Source organism: Felis catus, chromosome B4 (genome assembly GCF_018350175.1).
Source record: "Felis catus isolate Fca126 chromosome B4, F.catus_Fca126_mat1.0, whole genome shotgun sequence".
NCBI classification, from domain to species: Eukaryota; Metazoa; Chordata; class Mammalia; order Carnivora; family Felidae; genus Felis; species Felis catus.
Window position 1 is genome coordinate 74,564,310 of NC_058374.1, and position 20,156 is coordinate 74,584,465.

At 54.9% G+C, this 20,156-nt stretch overlaps 1 protein-coding gene and 1 long non-coding RNA gene across 3 annotated transcripts in view; one reads left to right on the forward strand and one right to left on the reverse strand.

The window, feature by feature from the left end:
* The window catches only part of RAPGEF3 (Rap guanine nucleotide exchange factor 3), a 22,026-nt gene extending 14,961 nt beyond the window's left edge, over positions 1 to 7,065 (reverse strand). Inside the window, exons 1-4 of one of the 2 annotated variants that reach the window (XM_023256988.2) lie at positions 6,692 to 7,065; positions 6,004 to 6,216; positions 272 to 325; positions 81 to 187 (exon numbers count right to left, since the gene is read on the reverse strand). In XM_023256988.2, the coding sequence (XP_023112756.2) occupies positions 81 to 187; positions 272 to 325; positions 6,004 to 6,216; positions 6,692 to 6,697 (380 nt within the window). In that variant the 5' untranslated portion in view covers positions 6,698 to 7,065. The remainder of the gene's footprint in view (positions 1 to 80; positions 188 to 271; positions 326 to 6,003; positions 6,217 to 6,691) is intronic. The other variant, XM_003988595.6, reaches the window with a different exon arrangement.
* LOC123386587 lies at positions 5,657 to 11,055 on the forward strand. The gene is made up of 3 exons (XR_006600688.1): positions 5,657 to 6,054; positions 10,201 to 10,927; positions 11,000 to 11,055. It is a non-coding gene; the product is annotated as an uncharacterized LOC123386587 (long non-coding RNA).
* The last annotated feature ends 9,101 nt before the right edge of the window (positions 11,056 to 20,156 follow it).

Sequence of the window (20,156 nt, forward strand, 5' to 3'; positions counted from 1 at the left end):
ACTCAGCCCCGATGTCCAAAGTAGAGCAAAAGGGAGAGAAAATGGGGGTGGGCAAGGAGGCGGCTCAGGCCTCCACTCACCGATAGAGCCTAAGGTGGTACTTCCGGTCTCGGATAAGGGTCGGGCAGGTGGCCAGGAGGTGTCGATGCAGCTGCTTCCCAGCCCGGAGCACCCGCTCCGTGGAGGCCTAGGACGGGGGCAGCACAGCGGGTTCAAGCGCTGACCCCCGGCGGTGCTGTCCCCTCCCAGCTCCACCCCTCCCGGCTGGTACCTGCTCCAGGCTCACGCTGAAATCCAGGGACTCCTCACTGTCTGTGAGTGGCGTCTAAGGGCAGGGGCGGGAGGAGGGGGAGGGTCTGCACGTTAGTGCCAGGACTTCAAATCCAGCTCTTAGACCTCGGCCCTCCCCCGTCTCTCTCAGTCCCTGCCCAGTCCCCAGCTCCAAACGCTCAGTCAACAAATACACTAGTTCTCCCCGACCACCCCTGTATGCCAGGCACCCGCCTCCTTCCACCCTATCACCAGAACTTTGCCTTCCTTCTAGAATCACGCACTGCACCCCCGCAGATGAGCTCCCCATTCTGCTTACTCGGGGCCCAGGTGTGCCCAGGCTCCCACACCTGTGCAGGGGAGAGAGCTGAAGAGCATGAGGATGGGAGGTAAGGAAGGCCCATGATAGGCCAGGAAGTGAGTGGCTTGGAAGGGAGGCCTAGAACACTTGCTCCTGGGCCAGAGTCACAAGGCCTGATCCTGAGCCAGGCTTTGTCCCCAGCCACAAGACCCTGAGACGCCTGGATTCAAATCCCTGATCCTCCATTTCCTAGCAGCGTGATCCCGAACATATAGCTAACTTCTCCCTGCCTCAGTTTCCTTGTCCATAAACTCTATAAAACACTCGTAATACCAATACAGAGGCTTTGGGAAGGGCTATGTGAGTGATTCGTACCGAATGTTTAAAGCACTGCCTGGCAAAGAGTTGTATGTACATGTTAGCTATTATTACTCATCTGTGAAGCAGAGGGCAGGCTGCTTGCTGGAAAGCCCCTCATGAGCTTTCTTTTTTTTTTTTAATTTTTTTTTTAACGTTTATTTATTTTTGAGACAGAGAGAGACAGAGCATGAATGGGGGAGGGGCAGAGAGAGAGGGAGACCCAGAATCGGAAGCAGGCTCCAGGCTCTGAGCCATCAGCCCAGAGCCCGACATGGGGCTCGAACTCACGGACCGTGAGATCGTGACCTGAGCTGAAGTCGGACGCTCAACCGACTGAGCCACCCAGGCGCCCCTCATGATCCTTCTTTTGCTGCCACCTGAAAACTGGAATTTGTAGACCTCTCTGGACAAGATGCCCTACCCTCTATGAGCCCTCCCAAAGGCGCAGCACTTTATAGTTTACAAGGTGTGTCTCCCTCCATGATGTCCTGATTCTCTACAGAATAGGACCAGATACAAAGTAGGCAGAACAGGGATTGTCCGTCCTCTTTGACTTAAGAAACAGAAGTCTTGGGGTGAAGAGCCCGTGTAACTCAGTCACACGTACTTGGGACGGCCAGACAGCCGTGCATAAATTCCAGAAGTGCTCACATTCTTGGTCTCACCCCACCCACCGCACCTGCCTGGTTCCTTCCCTTCCCCCTTCTCGCCAGCTCTCTCTCCTGCTTTCCCGTCTACACTCAGCCCCTGAAAAGGACCTGGCTAGGAAGCTGGGGTACAACCAGACTTGGGGCCAGAACCCCCTCTGCTCATCCTGGCATCTTCCCACTGTGTGCCAGGCAGAGGCCTGAGGTCTGGCATGCATAGGCGCCTGGCCCGGGGCTGGGCGGAAGTCGCTAGGTGTCCCAAGGGTATCCCTGCCCGGGTCATGGGGCCCAGCCTGGTGCCAGACACAGAGCCCTGGAGACTTAGCAACAGGAAACGAGGAGGAGGAGGAGGAGGAGGAGGAGGAGGAGGAGGAGCCAGGGAAGGAGGAAGGGCAGGAATGCTACCCAGCCAGCCCCCTGTGTTGGAACAAACAGTGCTGAACACTAATGACTTGTTGTTGTTCATGTCAAAAGGCCCAGGTGGCCCCGGTCCCTGCCCCAACTCTCTGGTGCCCACGACCCAGGCTCCAGCATATGCTCCCTTCCTGGTATTATTCTGACCCTGGAGGGCACATCAGGCGGGGAGGTGCCAGCTCACAACCCAGATCCGAGATCTCCAGGCCTTGTTTAAAGCGTTTCCTGCCCTGCCCCAGGGAATAAGCAGGAGGGTCAGAAGAAGGAGGCTCTGACCCATCAGAGGTGAGGAAGTTTCCTGAAGGCATCCCTCCCAATTTGCCAAGGAAAGCAGGAGCCCAGAAAAGATGAAGTAACTTACCCTGAGTCACACAACTACTCAGAAATTCAAGATCCTACTGAATAACCAACAGTGGCCCCGAAAGTAGGTGTTTGTCTGCTGTTTCACAGCTAGACAGAAGGAGGCTCCGAGGTTACATAACCTGTCCTGAGAGTGGGTAAACAGGGCCACCAGGATTCACACTGTGCCTGTCTGATTCCAAAGCACAGGTCACCATCTCCCAGGCACCTCCAATGCCTCATGTTTGTCCCACTTCATGCTATGGAAGGGTAAATTCTGCCCTCAGGAATGTTCCACGGGCAAGTAAGTCTGGAAGACGCGGCGTTAAACAAAGTTCTGTGGGTTTGTCATAGTCCCTCTGGGACTACGTCCATATGCACTGGGAGCCTCCTAGGCTGGGGGTGGGGGTACTATTCAGGATACGGTCAAGGGCATGGGCTCGCCATCCATGTGTCTCGGCCAAATCTCGGTTCCTAGTTGTGTGACCCAGCTAGTTGTGTGACCCTGGCTGCTCATTGACCTCTCTGCCTCAGTCTCCTCATCTGTAAAATGGGGTTCGTGATAATAGTAGCTATGTCACAGGTAATTATGAGGATCAAATGAGTTAATAACATAAAGCATGCAAAGCGATGCTTGGCTTGTGGTAACCGCTTAGTAAATGTTAAGCAACTCGATTAAACTTCGTTATTTTATGATGGGTGCCTATTACCTGGACACAATGCAAAGAAGTGTTGTACCCTGGCTGACCCTCTCTCTGATGTGATAACCCCGAGCATCAGCTTGGGGTTCTTAGTTGGAAAGAAGTGGCTGGTATGGGTAGGGGGGAAGGCTCTTGACCACTGCCTCCTCTCCCGCCTGGACAGGAAGGACGCAGGGTAGGAGAGGAGGGGGTAGCTAGCTTCCCTGCACCAGCGCCATAGCCTACCCCCCCTCCTTCCCTCCCTGTCACTCAGTGTCAGAGCCACGCTGAAGGGGCAGGCACAGAGCCAGAGAGCCTCGTGGGGACCTGTCAGACCAGTTCCCTTAGGCCATGGCTAGGGTCTCAGGCCAGGGCTGTGTGTGCTGGGACAGGGAGAGGACGCAAGGGGAAGGGTGATGCTTTGGGGTGTCAGTGTTTTCATTTACAGCAAAAGAAAGTGCACCATGAGCTCAGACTCCATGGCCAGGTCACCTGGGACAGAAGCCTAACTTTGTCTCTTAGCCGATGTACAACCCTGGACCTGTCACTTAGCCACTCTGTGCCTCTGTTCTCTCATCTATAAAAGGAGACAACGACACTGGTATCTATAGCTCACACGGCTATTGTCAGCTCACTTGACATGAAAAAGGTAAAGCTCTTATAATGCTGCCTGGGACACAAGTATTATACGACTATTAGCTACTACCGTTGTTTGAACACGCTTGCGTGAAAGCATGTTTTCTGAGTTAGAGAATCTGGCCACCTCTCCCCAAACAATCGCTCAAAGGGAAGCATCCCAGGCTTCTCTGAGATTACGGGACCCCCCCCCAGAGGTCATCCTGATCTTGCCCCTGCCTCCAGATAAACTGATCCCTCTCTGGCTCCTGGGCATTGGACAAGATCTCCCCTCCTTCTCATGCTTCCCAAAGGAGATGTTCTTCCATCCCATCCCCGTGTCACTTTTGCCATCGATGGTAAGTCCGTCCTCTGTCTAACCTCACCCTCCTGTAACCTGCTTTCATTTCTCTTGTCCTGATCTAGTAGCAACAGAAAGTACTCTCTTCAGACCTCAGGAGGTTGATGGGTTTCCCCCTGGTTTTCTAAGAGGCAGGCATGGCCGGAATAACTCCCAGCACTGTTCGCCTAGGCTCCACCCCTTTACAACATCCACCCCCTACCCTCCATGTGCACACTCCCTGACAAGCCCTTCTTCCCTCATGTGAGCCCCTCCTAGGCCAGACGAATCATCTCACAGGTGAGAGGAGCGACTTGACTGGTCCCCAGAACCTCTTAAATGCAGCCGCCGCGGGCTGAAGCCACCCCACTCACCCATTCCCCAGAGACGGTCAGCAGGGCCGGGTGTGGCCCAGGCCCCTAGCCCTAAAGATCTAAGTACCCTTTAATCACCAATTCCCACCTACCCCACCCCCCACCCCCACCCCACACACACCTGGCTAGAGAGGGGCTGTGCTTCTGTGACTTTCACCCTATTTACACTCCAGCAACCCTCACATCGCCCTTCTGGCTTCCCCGTGCACCCCAGCTCTTCGATTCTGGGGGTTGAGGGAGTCAGGAGACAGCCTGGCGGCCTCTTCCACCCCTTCCCAGACTCTGGGTCCCAAGGGATCCTCCAGTGACCTCATTGTCCTGGCACCTGACCTTTCCCCCACTCACCACCTTGCCTCTACAAGCTGGGAAGGGGACAGGAAATGCACAAGTAATTATAGACTGAGAGGGAAGGAGGGAGGGAGGGTTCCAGCCCACGGGCTCCAAGCAATAGCTACTACCAGTGACCTGGCGGGGTGGGGGAGACGGCTTAGCCCGGAAGGGGCCAGCTCCCCTGCTCCCTCCCGAGCCCCATCTCGAGCAGGACCCAGGCCCAAGAGGGCCCTGACCAGGAAGACCCAGGGAGGGGGTGCAGGAGGGGTTGGGGGGGAGAGCTAGGGACACCTAGATTATCCTCCCAGTTCCGACGCTGAGGAAGAGCCCATCACCTCCGCTGAGGAAGAGCCCATCACCTCCGCAGACCTTGTTTTTTCTCACTCAGCCTCCTATTTTGATAAATATAAAGGCCATTGGGCAAGAGGTGGGAGGAAAGACGCAGAAGGTGGTAGTCACTCCACTCAAAGGGACTTGACGACAAGAGACATAAGTGACAAGCTCTCCCAATTCTGTCGTCTGCTCTGGTTTTCCCTCGACCCCTTTGCCCCAGTTCCCTCCTGGTACCGGCGCCCCCTCCCCCAGCCGCCTGCCAATGCTGTCCCCGTGGGCAACAGAACAGACACACAACTGAATCTCCCTGAATCTCAGGTGAAGGGACTCGGTGAAGTCTGGGCGGTTGGAGAGAGTTCCTCCGCTGATTTGGGTCCTGCGACCCGTTATCCTGTCCCCCACCCCGCCCCCACTGCTCCTCCCCTCCTGCCCTCTCCTTCATTCTCGCAGCTCCAGGATGTTCTTCACTGGCAAAGGGAGACTCCAGCTCCAGTCTCCAAACTTCTCAGAGTCCCCCCCCGAGCCCCCCAAAGCCAGATGCCAAGCACTGTTCACGTGACCACCTCACCCCAAGATCAAGCAGAATTGACGCAGTTCTGTTGCTCACTGAGGGAGCACGTTGCCACGGTGATGTACCAAGAGCAGTAAACAAGTTTACCTCGCCTCCCACCTTGACCTGGCCCCCAGCGTCTCACACATGCCTCCCCTCACCACCTGGAGAACACACAACCACCCACCTCAGGGCACACAGAGGTGACACAAATGACAAATCCCTCTCCCCTTCCCCCAGGCCACAGCGGGAAGACGCGAGTACCAACGCACATGGACGTACACGGTGCAGCTGTGTGAGCCACCCACGCGCACAGCGGCCAAGCTGCTTGACCCACTGTCCAGCCCAGCAGGAGCCCCCACACCCCCAGAAGCATGCTCTTTCTCCCAGTCCAGGCCCTCCTGCAGTCCTTGGTGCCTGGCCCTGGCCCGACAGACGATGGGCACTTACCCAGCGGAGCCCCTGGATGCAGCTGGGGCGCTGGTGCTCAAGCAGCAGCTGGTAAGAACAGCTCCGGGGCCGGTGCATCCTCTTCAGCACCATGTTGAGCAGGGTCCCCTCCGGCACCACGTCCGGGAGGCCTCCCACCTGCGATGCTCCGAGAGCTGGGCTGTCCTCCACAGCCAGGCCCACCTGCCAGCGGCTCTCACCTGGCCAGCCCACCTGTGACGCAGGGAGGAAGGCAGAGAGCCATGGGGCCGGGGCTGGGACTGGGGCAGCTGGACCAGGGCACAACTGCCCCAGGCAGAACCACTTCCTCTGAGTCCTCTGGACTGGTCAGGCGGAGGTGCTGCAACCCTGCCAGGAGCCGGGGGAGGGACAGGAAGACCTTCACTGGGGCCTGCCGGTCTGGCGCACTTAGGGGTCTCCAGCTGGCGGACCGGAGATCGGGCCTTTCTTCCCGGTCTTCTTTGGACTTCTGCCCCACCCCACTGCCCATGTCCCTGGAGGGATCTCCACCACCTCCCAGTATGAGGCTACCGACTCACTGGATCCCCCAGAAATGCAGCTGCAGCTCAACCCTTCTTCGCCCCTTCTCCTTCACCCCTGACCAGCCCTCTCTTTCCCACCCAAACACCCCACCCACCATGTCAGCTTCCTCTCCTGCTCCTCCCCACCCTGACCCCACTTTACCCACCTTCATGGTCCTTCTCAAGCTTGCACAGCCCTGCAGGCTCTAGCAAAAGGTTGGGGAGGGGGAGACCCTCATCGAGACCCCTACTCCTCCTGGAGGGGTGTGGGCTGTAAGCCCCAGGCGAAGCGGAACAGGGCTAATTCCTAGCTGGACTGGCTGCCAGGGCGACCGGCTGGGTGTAGAGGCTCCTTTTGGGTGGGTTGAGGGCAGGGGGCGTAGGGGGGAGTCCCCCCCCCCCAGCCGCAAGGAGCCCCAAGCCTCCACCTCCGTCCCAGACGAATGAGCCAGCTGGCACCGGGCGCCGAAGCGAGGCTGCAGCTGGCACTGGTCCGGGCGGGAGCTGTCACACCCCCTACGCTGCCCGCCCCCTTCCCCTCCCCGGGACAGGCTGGGAGGGCAGGGAGGAGGCGCCCGGCCTTACTGTGGGGGAGGGCACAGGGAAGGGGGCGGGCTGGGCCGGGGGTGGAGTCTGGACTCCGGGGTTGTAGGGCGGGCACCAGTCGGAGGCCTGAGAAACCCCAGGGGGGCAGGAGCGGCCCAGGGTTGTGTGTCGCGGCGGCCGCGGCCGGAGTGTCGGGGTAGGGGTGCCGAGTGGCCGCGCAGGCCGCCACGTGGCCGGGAGGAGAAATGCAAACACGGAAACCAGGGGAAGGGGGAGGGGGGGTGAGTCATTGCGGCCCCACCCGGGAGGGAAATCCGGGCTGGGGCCGCTTCCCGGCCGGGGGCGTCCTGCCTCCTGTTTCGGTTCAGGGTCTCGAACAGTCCGGGGGAGGGATTGGGCTGCTTTCCCGTGGGGAATCCCCCTCCCCACCCTACCCCCGCCCGACACACACACACACACACACCCCACACGGGCGCGGGTGGGGAAACTGAGGCCAGAGGAAAGGACTGCTTTCCAGGATGGGTGGGGTCGGAGTTGTGGCTGAGCTTCGGAAGAGAGAGGGTTTTAGAGAACCACGCCCCCACCTCGTGCTCCCAGACTGCTGCCTGCGGGGGGGGGGGGGGCGGGGGGGGATTGGGGGGTTGTGGGGAGGGGGTCAGGAAGCAGAGCCTCGGGATTCCAAGGTCCGCAGCAGCTCTGTACCAAGGCCCGTCGCCTTCTGGGCTTCACTTTCCACCCCCGCGCAGATGGCCCAGAGCCGCCCTCTTCTCCCCACTCCAGCTTCTGAGAGGCGGAGAGACAGTGGCTCCTGGACTGCGACTCCCTCAGCACCCAGTAATTGGTGAGGACGTTGATGAGGGGTTTGAAAGGAGTTACACGCCCCGCTCCCAGCTTTCTAGGACTCACTTTTTTTGTCCCAGCTTTCTAGGACTCACTTTTTTTTGGTCCCAGTCCTTGTCCCTTTCTCTTTGCTGCTGAGCCTGCCTGAATTGGGGAAGACACTTGTCTAACAAACCATCCTGCCTGCTTTGGGACGCTGAGCCCCTACCTCCCACCGATGATTATTTTCTTGGAGATGGATTTTAATTGTGATTAAAATCTCAGTTTTAATGTGTATTTAAAAATCCTCCCTTCCCCCAAATTCAGATTCAGTTCTGTTGGCACGAAATGGAAAATCTGTACTTTGAGCAAATGCCCCAAGGTTATCTGCTAGGTTCACATCTTTTTAAGTCTATTTATTTATTCGGGGGCGGGGTGTCGGGCAGAGAAAGAGAGAGAATCTCAAGCAGGTTCTTCGCGGTCAGTGCAGAGCCCCATGCAAGGGTGCAACCTCACCAACCCTGAGAGCATGACTTGAGCTGAAATCAAAAGTCAGTTCCTTGGGGCGCCTGGATGGTTCAGTTGTCTGACTCTTGATTTGGACTCAGGTCTTGTCTCAATGGTTGGTAAAAGGGAACCCCCCAGCAGGGCTCCGCACTGACAGTATGGAGCATGCTTGGGATTGGGATTCTCTCTCACCCTCTGCCCCTCCCTCCAACTCTACATAAATAAGCATTAAAAAAAAAAAAAAAAAAAAAAAGAATGTGATGCTTAACTGAGCCACCCAGGTATCCCTGCTGGGTTCACCTTTTGAGAAATGGTGGTGGAGTTTTAAATGCCCCTTTCAGGAAGGAGGGAAGCCCCAGGCACAAACCCACCCACCCCGGTTCTGGGAACTTGGAAGAGGGGAGAACAGCTTAGTTGTTGCGAGGAAAGGCTAACAGGCTGGGGCAGAGGGGTGCATGCAGAAGAGAACTGAGGGGGGCTTGGGGGGCAGTTAAAGTTAGGGTGCTGGGGCTAGTGACTTGATCTAGAAGGTCTGACAGAGGAGTTTCAAGGGACCGGCAGTGGGGTCAGAAAGGGATCCCCCATTTCTTCTGTATACTTGCCCTTGCTTGGGCAGGTGGAAAAAGAACTGGGAAATGGAGCGGGACATCTGCGTACCTGCAGGCCGCAATAGATTGTAAGTGCCTGGCACTGTTCCAGGGGCTTCATGTATTTAATCTCTGCCAGTACCCTAGAAAGTAGCGCTAGCGTTATTCCCACTTTATATGCGCGGGGCAGCTGAGGCTCAGGTATTAAGTGACTTGCCAAGGTCACACAGCTAGCAAATGATGAACTGGGGCTTGAACCCAGGTTGCCAGGCTCCACTAACCCGCCCCCCTCGTGCTGTATTGCACTGTGCATGCATTGTATTCATTCTCCTAAAAGAGGGAGCTATGGACAGGGAAATGGAGCATGTGTGTAGAAGGGGGGGGGTTGCAAGTCTCCAAAAAAAGTCATTCAAATGAGTGAAAATGAAGTGTCTCAAACCTACCCCCTCCCCCAATCCATGTTCTCTCTCAACACTACTCTCTCCTTACCTTTCTCTTTTTTACATCTCTTCCCCATTTCCCCCTCTCCTGGGAGACTGAGAACATGGCTGGGGTGATTGCCTGTTGACTGGTGGCCAGGGCGGGCACAGGAACCCGACCTTCCATTTGTCTCATTCTTATTGCTGGCTGGCAAAGCCCCCTGCCTTCCACCAAGGCAGGTGATGGGGCCGGGTTTTTCCTTCTCAGGATTCCCGGGTGAGGGCTGGGTGAGGGCTGGCTAGTAAAATGACCACTCAGCAGATATTTAAATAAGGCTGAGGCCTGCAGGGGACAGGGGACTAGGGGAATGTGTCCGAGTAAGACATCCCAAGACAGATAGTGAACATCTTGGGCACAGTCATGCCAGGCCCTGGTACAACGTTCACCCTCCCCTGACGTCATGAGACACCTCCTCCACACCTGGAAGAGTGTTAGGACAGACAAATAATAACAATTGCTAACATGCATCCGTCCCTCTTCCTAATACTTTATATACACTTACTTTCTTAAGCCTGACAACAATCCTGTGAGATAGGTATGATTGTTATCCCATTTGACGGATGAGGAAGCTGGTCTATCCAGACAATGAGCTCTCTGCCAGGACAGAACCTCTCCTAACCCTGCCCTGTTCCCTTCAGGGGAGTGCAGAGGCTCCCAGGCAATAATCAGGGAGAGCAAATGGGTAAGGAGAGCTTCCGGGCCCCTGGCTTTGACTTGGCTGCATTCCTCCCACCCAGGCCTCTTTGCTGAGCTGTCCTCTTGAACCCACCGCTTCCCGGATCTTCCCTCGTGCCTCTAGGTAGGCGTGTCTGAACTCCCCCCTCCTGCCCTGCGTCTCCCAGCTGCCTGCTCCAGGAGCCCCACGACCGCCTGAGCCAGGAACTGGATTCCTCTGTCTCTCCTTGTCCCACATCAAATCAGCCAGCAGGTCTGGTTGATTCGACCAACGCATAATCTGTTACATTCATCCCTTATGCCCCAGCCCTGCCGCCACTGCAGTGGGACGGTGGTGGCTTCTCCCGGCAACTTACCATGTGCCGGGTGCTACGTCACTTTGCAGACTTTACCTTTTAAGCCTCAGAACACCCTCTGCTCGCAAGGGCAGAGGCACAGAGAGGAGAAGGAGGAGGAGAGGAGAAGTAACCTGCCCACAGCCCCACGATGGAGTCTGGTAGAGCCAGACTCGGGCAGCGGGATTGCAGAGCTCACGCTCCACACCATCTTGTACCGCCTCCCATCGCTACTCTCAGCCTCGCCTTCCTCACTCTTTCCCGTGCGAGGCTGCAGGAATCCTCAGTTCACTCCACGGCGACATTTACCGTGAGTGCCAGAGATACAGCTCAAAACTGGAAATCTGCAACTGGGCGGACCAGGGGCTGCAGGACCACAGGGCCAAGCAGAATTTTCTTTATCTCCTTCACACACCGATCTGGTCAGGCCTCCCTGCCCAGCACCATGCCTGACGTAAGGATCAGTGGTGGGGGGGCACCCGGGTGGCTCAGTAGGTGAAACATCTGCTTCTTAATTTTGGCTCAGGTCGTGATCTCACGGTTCACGGGATCGAGTCCCGCATCGGCTCGGGCTCTGTGCTGACAGTGCGGAGCCTGCTTGCGATTCTTTCTCTCTGCCCCTTCCCTGCTCACGGCCTCTCTCTCTCTCTCAAAATAAATAAATAATCTTTAAAAAAGAAAGATTAGGGGTGGCAATGAAATGAATAGGAACTGTGGGAGACCAGCAGGTGCCCACCAAGGGCCTGCACCCCAGGCCAGGGGAGGGAGAGGAGCTACTTTTCCAGCCCCAGGTGGTCCAGCTTCCAGGGCAATTTGTTCCATCTCCCTCCTGCTTCGCTGTCACTGATCCTTTTCTGCTGTCCTGGACTGCAAACTTTGCTGGCAGGCTCACCTGTGTCATTTGAGGTCAGTTGGTGGGATGGACAGTGGGAAGTAGAGGAAGATTTAACTAACAGGCCTCGGGTGGGACTGCAGACAAGGGGAGACCAGACGATGGAAGAGCTGGGCCGGGGTACCGGGGCCTGCTTCCACTTCCCTCAGCATCCCTGGGATTCTACCTTGGCTGTGGTTGATCCACACAAGCGGGAGGAATGAGAGCCCAGTACCCTCACGGAGGCTCTACCTCCTGGAATCTGGAAGATTAAAGTCCTTCAGTACTTGCCCAGGCACCTTCCCCTGAGGGCGGTTCCAGTTCAGCTCCCCCATCCTTTCCTGCCCATTCCTGGGGGTGGGGGACAGAGGCAGGGAGGCGGAATGCTAATGGGCACGGAGCCAAACCTTCCCAGGACTAGCAGGTCACAGCCAGCCGATCATGGGCCACTTTGACAGGGGTGGAGTGGGAGGAAAAGAGCATTGGGCTCCTGCCTTCTCCAGGTGGGGGAGGTAGGCAAACTGGAGGGAGGGCTGGATAGGGCTGGGGATCCGTGGGGAGCTGACAGAGACAAGAACAGGGACCCCCACACTTTCCTGGCTGGTGCTCAAACCAGTCAAGTGTGACAGGGGCAAGGGAACAATCACAGAAAACAGGCCCGTGATGGTGCCTGTGGTGGCCGGAGGGTAAGGAGAGGCTGGGAGAGCAGGAGGGAAGGCAGGGACAGGTCTAGAGCTGTGTGGGAGGGAACAGGCCTGCCCAGCAGGCAAATGTGCTGTTCTGTGAATGTGCATAAATTAGTAGCCGCTTTCTCCCTGCCAGCTTCTGCTTCTCAAGGGGTGTGTGTGTGTGTGTGTGTATGTGTGCGCGCGCGCGCGCGCGCCTGTGTTCCGAATACCCAGAAGACACTGCATCTGACCTTGAGTGATCAGTGTTCAGAAGCGGCAGCTCCATTCCAGCTGTAGCCACTGTCCCTCAGGCTCAGAGTGCCTCTCCTTCTCCTTCACTCCTGCAGCTCTGTCCCAACTTCCAGCCCACATCTGCCTTTGCCCACATCTGCCTTTCCCTGAGGCTGACGATCTGCACTGCCCCCTCCCCCTTGCCTCTTCCCAACACTGGAGCCCTGCACAGCTCCGGTCTTCCACCCCATCCTAGGCCCGTGGCCTTCGTTCAGGACTCAGAGGCTGTACCCACTTGGCCCTCGTGTTTTTAGTGTTCTAGCAGGAGCAGGTGCAGGAGCCCAAAGGAGGGCTCCTAGGAGGGCCCTGGTCCCTGCTTGTGAAATGCCCAGTTCTCTCTGGATCTAGAGCACTGGCCAAGGATGGGCAGGGATGTGGGTAATCAGGCACGCAGGCCATGGAGAGAAGCCCCTTCCTGGCATCGGAGCAGACCCCAATCCTGTCCCCAAATCCCAGTCAAGAGTGGCTGGTGCCTGAGAAGAAGCTGAAAAGTCCAAAAACTATCTGACGTCAGAAGCACTGCCCGTTTCTTTCCTCCAGAGAGGACACAGTAACAGCCCAGAGGAAGTTACAAAGATGGGGTCCAGAGAGGGAAACAAGAGAGAGGAGATCTGCAGGTGTGACTGAGAGAGAGAGACAGGTTGCTCCATCTACCCCTGGTGTCCGTCTTGGCCTGCAGGACAGAGAGGCAGCACCGGCTGCTCAGACCTCCCACCCCTGGGCCTCAGGAAGTCCTTCCTGCCCTTGGCCTTGGCGCCGCCCCCTCATCAAGAGGCTTTACCTCCAGAGAAATGGGGAGTCAGCGTACTCGACTTAAACACGATGCAGGGGCAGGCACAGAGCCCCCCTCGGCATTTCTCTTCTCATTCCACAGAGGCCTCTTGAGGCCTGAATCCTGATTTAATCCTCCCTGATGCCTTCGGTTCTCCCCCGGCCCCTGCTCCTCAGGCCTTAGCTGAAGGCAGGTGCCTTCCGGGGCCCTGGGAACCAGCTGCCCCCACGGCCGGCAGGGCCACACACTGGATGCTCCCCACAGCCTAAATTCAATCACTTCCCAGTTATTATTAGTGACCCCTCCTTCAAGAGAATGTGAGCTCCCAAACGACAGGAACTGGCTCTACATTGTTCAGGCCAGCACACCCTTTGTAGTCAGGGCCTTGAACACAGAAGGTCCTCAGAAGAGGTTTCTTGAGTTCAGCAGGTAAATGAATCCCCCACTGCCCCCAACCCCCATCTCCCGCGTGGGTCCTCTTTACCTGCCTTGTGGCTCCCCCCACATCTGTCTTCTTCCTGGTACCTTTCCATCCAGCTCTTGACCAATCTCCATTCCTGGCCCTGCCTTGCCACAGGCCATCTCTAGTCCATCCCCTCCCTCTTCCAGGAAGCACCCTCAAATGTGGCCACTCTTGAGGCCACTATTCTTGGGCTCCGTGCCCTGGACCAAGTGCAGGTGACAGCCTTATTTCTAGTCCCTTTACTTCACCCAGTGCCCTTGCAGCTGGAATGGAGTGGGACCCACAGGTATTGATTAAGCTTCTGTGGTGACTTTCTCAGTCAATCAACCCAATCACCAAACTCCAATCAAAAGGACAAGCTGTATACAACTCTGTGCCAGGCTTTGTCCTGTGGGGAAAGGTCAGCACGCTCCTCTCCTGCCCTCAGCCCTACTGTTCCCTCACTCCCCACAGCTCTGGGAGTAAGTCTATATGGAGGTGGAGTTCAGGCACGCCCTCCCTCCCTCACCCCTCCCTCCCTCCTCACACAATAGCAACCCCACAGGGAAAGGGAAAGAGAGTTGGAGCAGGTACCTGTGACCGGGGACTCAGATCCAAAGATGGAGGTCATCAGAACACACTAGAAGAAACTAGCAGACCTGGGCCCCAGGATGCCCTCCCAAGCAGTACTGCGGGTGCAAACACACTCCCCCTCTCCCCACCCCTCTGCCTCTGGCTTAGCCTCTGATGCTAATTTAGCACTTGAGCTCAGACACCTGCTGCTTGTGCTGAGCATCTTCTCACTCAGCATCCTGCCCACTGTGTGGACTTCTAGGCTGTCCGTGGGCAGGCAGAGGAAGTGGGGTCTCCGCAAAAAGTCAAACTCTGATTAGTTTCATTCTCACTCTAAGAAGCAAAGACACCCACTTCCAGGGGCAGAAGTCAGCCCCAGCCCCAGGGAGGAGTACAAGCGGTGAGATTTGCAAGGTGACCCCTGGTGAGCCCACAACTCAGAATGTCTTCCTGCAGTCTGGACAGCTGGGATGCTCATGATGGGGCCAGACAGTGAGCCCCATTCGGTAGGTCACCTGCTCCTCCTCTCTAGAACAGTCTTTTCCACTCTGGTCGATGAGCCTGGCCTCAGGAGAAAGACAAAGCTACAGGAGGTGGGAATGGAGTGTGGTGGGGATCTAATTCAGGGTTCTCAGCCTTGAACTCCACAAAAGCTGGGGGTGGGCAAGAGGGCCATGCGATGTCTGGGGAGAATCTTGTGGAACTCACTACCTAAATTCAGGCACAGGAGATTTTTAGCTCAACCTTGTAACTCTGGGTCTCAGGACACAAGGTTGGAGGAGACTGCCCCCTAGAGCTAGGATCGAAGAATTCTTGGGATCAAGAGTCAGATGCTCTACCAACTGAACCAGCCCAGGAGCCATTAGGATCGAAGAATTCTTAATGGACAGCCGGCCGTTCTTATATTCATTGCACAAATCTTTATTGAGTTCCTCCCCATGCACCCGGCGTTAGACTAGGTACTGGGAATACAGAAGTAATGAAGGCAGGCAATAGCGTGCCGATCGCCGTTTGCCCTACACTAAGGGATTTCCTGGGATGTGGAACTTTTAGTGGTAAAACCAGGACAGTCCTGGGCCAGAGGACTGGCCCAAACCAAGAGCAGGTGGTCCCTAACAAATAAAGCCCCCGCCCTCCTGGAGGTTATATTCCGGTGGCTCCAGAAGTGGGGGTCAAAGGGAAAACACACACAATTTCACATAGTGATAGATGCCATAAAAGACATAAAATCAGGTGGCGGATTGTACTTGAGACAGGGGGGACTGCATTGTCTCTTTGCGGAAGTAGAGTCTGAGCTGACGAACGATGGTGAGACATCAATCTTATGGGCGCTCGGAGAAGAGATATCCAAAAACCCCACGGCAGGAACAAGCTTGGCACATGCGAGAAACCGAAAGAAGGCCTGTGTGCCGGGATTGGAATGAGCAGTCGGATTAGTGGGGGCTGGCAAGGCCCTGACCTGTTTACCCCAAGAGAGATGGGAAGCCGACAGAAGGATTAAGCAGGGGAGTACCACGTTCCAGTTGTTAGTTTTAAAAGATCATTTGGGGCGCCTGGGTGGCGCAGTCGGTTAAGCGTCCGACTTAAACCAGGTCACGATCTCGCGGTCCGTGAGTTCGAGCCCCGCGTCGGGCTCTGGGCTGATGGCTCAGAGCCTGGAGCCTGTTTCGGATTCTGTGTCTCCCTCTCTCTCTGCCCCTCCCCCGTTCATGCTCTGTCTCTCTCTGTCCCAAAAATAAATAAACGTTGAAAAAAAAAATTTTAAAAGATCATACCAGCTGCTGGCTGGAGAATGGACTGGAGGGAAAGGACGGGCACAGGAAGACCGGTTAGGAGGCCGTTACAAGTGAGCAGGTGGCGACGATGGCAGCTGGACTAGGGTGGTGACAGGGAGAAGGAGAAGAAGGACAGGGCAGACCCGACTGTCCTTGCTAATGAATTGGATGTGGGGGTGAAGGAAAGAGAGGACTCAGAAATGATGCTGGGGTTTGGGGCTGGAGCCATAGTAAACAGGGACAGGCCCCAGAGGGCAGGAGAGGTCCCTCTGTCCGGGAGAGGGAGGAGGGAGCCCTGACAAGTCCAATAAACTCGGTCAACTGGAATACAGCTCGGTGGTGTTATCCTTGACGTGGGACAGTGTGGGGGAGATATATGTCTGGAATGTGTCTGCTTTGGGGGAGTGAGGAAGAAATGTCTTAGGAGGCAAGATGCCTGCAGGTGGGATTTAGAGTCTGTCTTAGTATTGGTGGGACCCAATTTAAAAGCGACTCCTGAGAGACTGATAGTCCAGACAGGTTATGCAAATGGGATATGTTTACATGACCTGAAATGAGATGAGTGTACTAGCTTAGCAAGGTGAGCTGTAACAAACAACCTGCACATCTCCGTGGTTTAGCACAACAAAGGTGTAGTTTTCACTCCCATTACAGTTGCAAGAGGACAGAATGAGTGGTTTTGTTTCATTCATTCATTCATTCACTCAGGGATCCCAGGCTCTTGCCATCATGTGGTGCTGCCATCTTCAACATGCGGCCCCTCAAACCATCAAAGAACGGAAATAGGGAACTGAGGGCCCATGGAAGATTTTCACGGGTCCAGCCTGGAAACGGCACACATTGCTTCCGCTTTGATTCCGTTGTTCAGAACTCAATCCCATGGCATCAGTTTAACGGCCAGGACACTGGGAAGTGTTCCAAGTTCAAATTTGATGGGTAATGTGCCAGAAGAAGAGCCCTTAATGGTGAGCATTAGTGAGCAGGGAGAGTGGCTATCTGTCTTGTTGGGGGAGCGGGCAGTGCCGTCTGTCTCGGGTTGGGATGGGCGTGTGCTCTCTGAAAGTACCTTCCTTGGAGAAGAAGCTGACGTAGGAAGACGTGTAGGTGCGGGGCACGCTCGCGTACTTTGCAGAACAGAACAGAACAGAATCCCTCCATGCGTTCCCATTCTCATGGCCTTTCTCCAGGTGAGATCTTAATGATGCCACCCCTGACCACCGAAATAGCCTCATGAATGCTTTCTCTGCTACGATTTTCTTCTCCCGTCAAATCTAACCTGGATATCACAGTCTAAATAACCTTCCTAAGGCCTGGCTTGTGTCATGCTACGTCTGTTCAATGATGACAATAACAACAATTTTTTTTTAATTTTTTTTTAAAATGTTTTATTTATTTTTGTGACACGGAGAGACAGAGCATGAACAGGGGAGGGTCAGAGAGAGGGAGACACAGAATCCGAAACAGGCTCCAGGCTCTGAGCTGTCAGCACAAGCCTGACGCAGGGCTCGAACTCACGGACCGAGAGATCACGACCCGAGCCGAAGTCGGCCGCTTAACCGACAGAGCCACCCAGGCGCCCCAATAACAACAATTTTAAGAGCGGCGACGATAACTCGTTGAGCTGCCGTGTGGAGTACTTTAACTGTGGTGTCTCAACGTATCTCAGTTGTTATAGCAAGCCTATGAAGTATCATCGTCATTCCCACTATACAGATGGAGGTCCTGAGAAGTCCCTGTGCCGTCTAACACGGTAGGCACTAGCCATGCGTGGCTATTTAAATTAAAATGGAAAACAATGAAAAATCCATCACGCTAGCCGCGTATCAAATACTCAGTAGCCGCGTATGTGTAGTAGCAAATATTTGGGAGAGTGTAGACATAGAGCCTGTTCTTGGCAAAAAGTTCAGTTGAGTTATGGGAACCTGCCTAGGGTCACGCAGTGAGTGGTGACCCCATCTGAGTGTAAGATCTTCCGACGGTACCACATCACCTCTACAATCAAGAAGTTTCAGCCTGCTCTTAACCATTTTGTACGACCTGGGCCAGCTATGGTTAGATCATTATTTCTCCTTCATTTCTTGTACAGTCTCATACTGCAGCATGACACGTTTGCTCACTGCTCTGCAATACTCCCACCGCGTCTACTCATAACATTTGTGGTCTCCTCCTTTCTGTCTGCCCCGCTAATTAATTCCTATACGACCTTTAAGGTTCAAATAGCTTCAATAGCCGTGGCATCAGTTCCTTCTTTTTAATTTAATTTAATTTATTTATTTTGAGAGAGAGAGCACGCACAGGAGAGGGGCAGAGAGAGGGAGAATCCCAAGCAGCGTGGGGCCCTACACGGGGCTCCAACCCATGAACCGCGAAATCATGAGCTCAGCCGAAATCAGGAGTCGGATGCTTAAACGACTGAGCCACCCAGGCGCCCCAAGTCAGTTACTTCTTTTTCATTCTCACTGCCTCTCACCTTTCAGACTCCCTTCATCTCTTGCCCTGGCAGCCATACCGCTACTGTTAATCATACTTGCTGACATTTAATTGAGCATCTACTAAGTGACAGGCACTCTTCTAAGCACCGGCCCCTCATCACAAAACTCAAAGTAGATATCACAGCTGTCCCCACTTTACGGATGAGGTCATTAAGGCACAGGACAGGTGAAGGACTTGTCCAGATGAGCTCTCTACTCCTAGTCTTTTCACAGGCATTTCATCCTCATGCTAGTTTCTGGGCACATTTCTAGAACACAGAATTCTTACCTCCTCCCCCGAGGAGGAGGACAGCCTCCCGAGCAGAGCGCAAAGGTCCTTTATGTTCAGAACCTTTCTGACTTCAAAACCCACCACTCCATCCACTGACCACAAACTATTTCTAGTTTCCTGAATCTGAATCTGCCATGTCATTTCTCCCCTCTGGGCTACAGACATGCTGTTCCCTCTGCCTGGAGTGTTATCCCGGTAAGCCAGCTCTGAAGCCACCTATGGCAGCGCACCCTGGACCACGGGGCTTGCTCCCTCCTCTGACTCCATCATTGGCTCCCCAAGAAGGGTTGGGTGCTGAGCTTACCACATGAAAATTACTTCTCATTAAAAAATATGCCTTCCAATGGGGCGCCTGGGTGGCTCAGTCGGTTAAGCGTCCGACTTCAGCTCAGGTCACGATCTCACGGTCCGTGAGTTCGAGCCCCACGTCGGGCTCTGGGCTGACGGCTCAGAACCTAGAGCCTGCTTCTGATTCTGTGTCTCCCTCTCTCTCTGCCCCTCCCCCGTTCATGCTCTGTCTCTCTGTCTCAAAAATAAATAAACGTTAAAAAAATTAAAATAAAAATATGCCTTCCAAGCCATGGATGGACGGTCTTTTTTTTTTTTTTTTTTTAAGAAGCTCCCCAGACTATTCTGAAGTGAGGCAAATGTGGTTTACATGGTTTATATCACTTCTTGGGCAATTAATCATGCCCTGCCTGGACTCCTTGTGATGATCACTTTTATCATTATTTATTTATTTATTTATTTATTAACTTTTTAATTTATTTTTGAGACAGAGAGAGACAGAGCATGAACGGGGGAGGGGCAGAGAGAGAGAGGGAGACACAGAATCGGAAGCAGGCTCCAGGCTCCGAGCCATCAGTCCAGAGCCCCACGCGGGGCTCAAACCCACGGACCTCGAGATCGTGACCTGAGCTGAAGTCGGACGCTTAACCGACTGAGCCACCCAGGCGCCCCTCATTATTTATTTTTTAAGTCGTTGCTGTTGTTTGTTTTGGAGAGAGAGAGAGGTTGAACGTTTGCGCGGGGAGGGAGGGGCAGAGGGAGAGAGAGAAGGAGAATCCCAAGCAGGCTCCACGCTTAGCGAGGAGCCCCACGTGGGGTTCCATGTGACGACCTGATCCTGACCTGAGCCGAAATCAAGAGTCTGACGCTTAACCGGCTGAGCCACCCAGGCGCCCCTCACATTTACCATTACTTAATGCTTCCCTCATCCACCGCATTCATCTATGTTCAACAATGTTCACTAAGGGGCTACTATGTGCCAGGCACTCTTGGAGGTGTTCATGGGAGGGGAAGTGAGAAGGTTCCTGGCTCACGGAGTTTACCTTCTGGAAGGGTGTGGTGGGCAGAATAATTGCCTCCCTGACATGTCCATGTCCCAGTCTCCAGAATCTGTGAATATGTTACTTCACATGGCAAAAGAGATTTTGCTGGTGTGATTAAATTAAAGGATCCTGAGATGGAAAAACCAGCTTGGATTACCCAGGTTCTTAATCACAAGTGTCCTTGCAAGGGAAGAGGG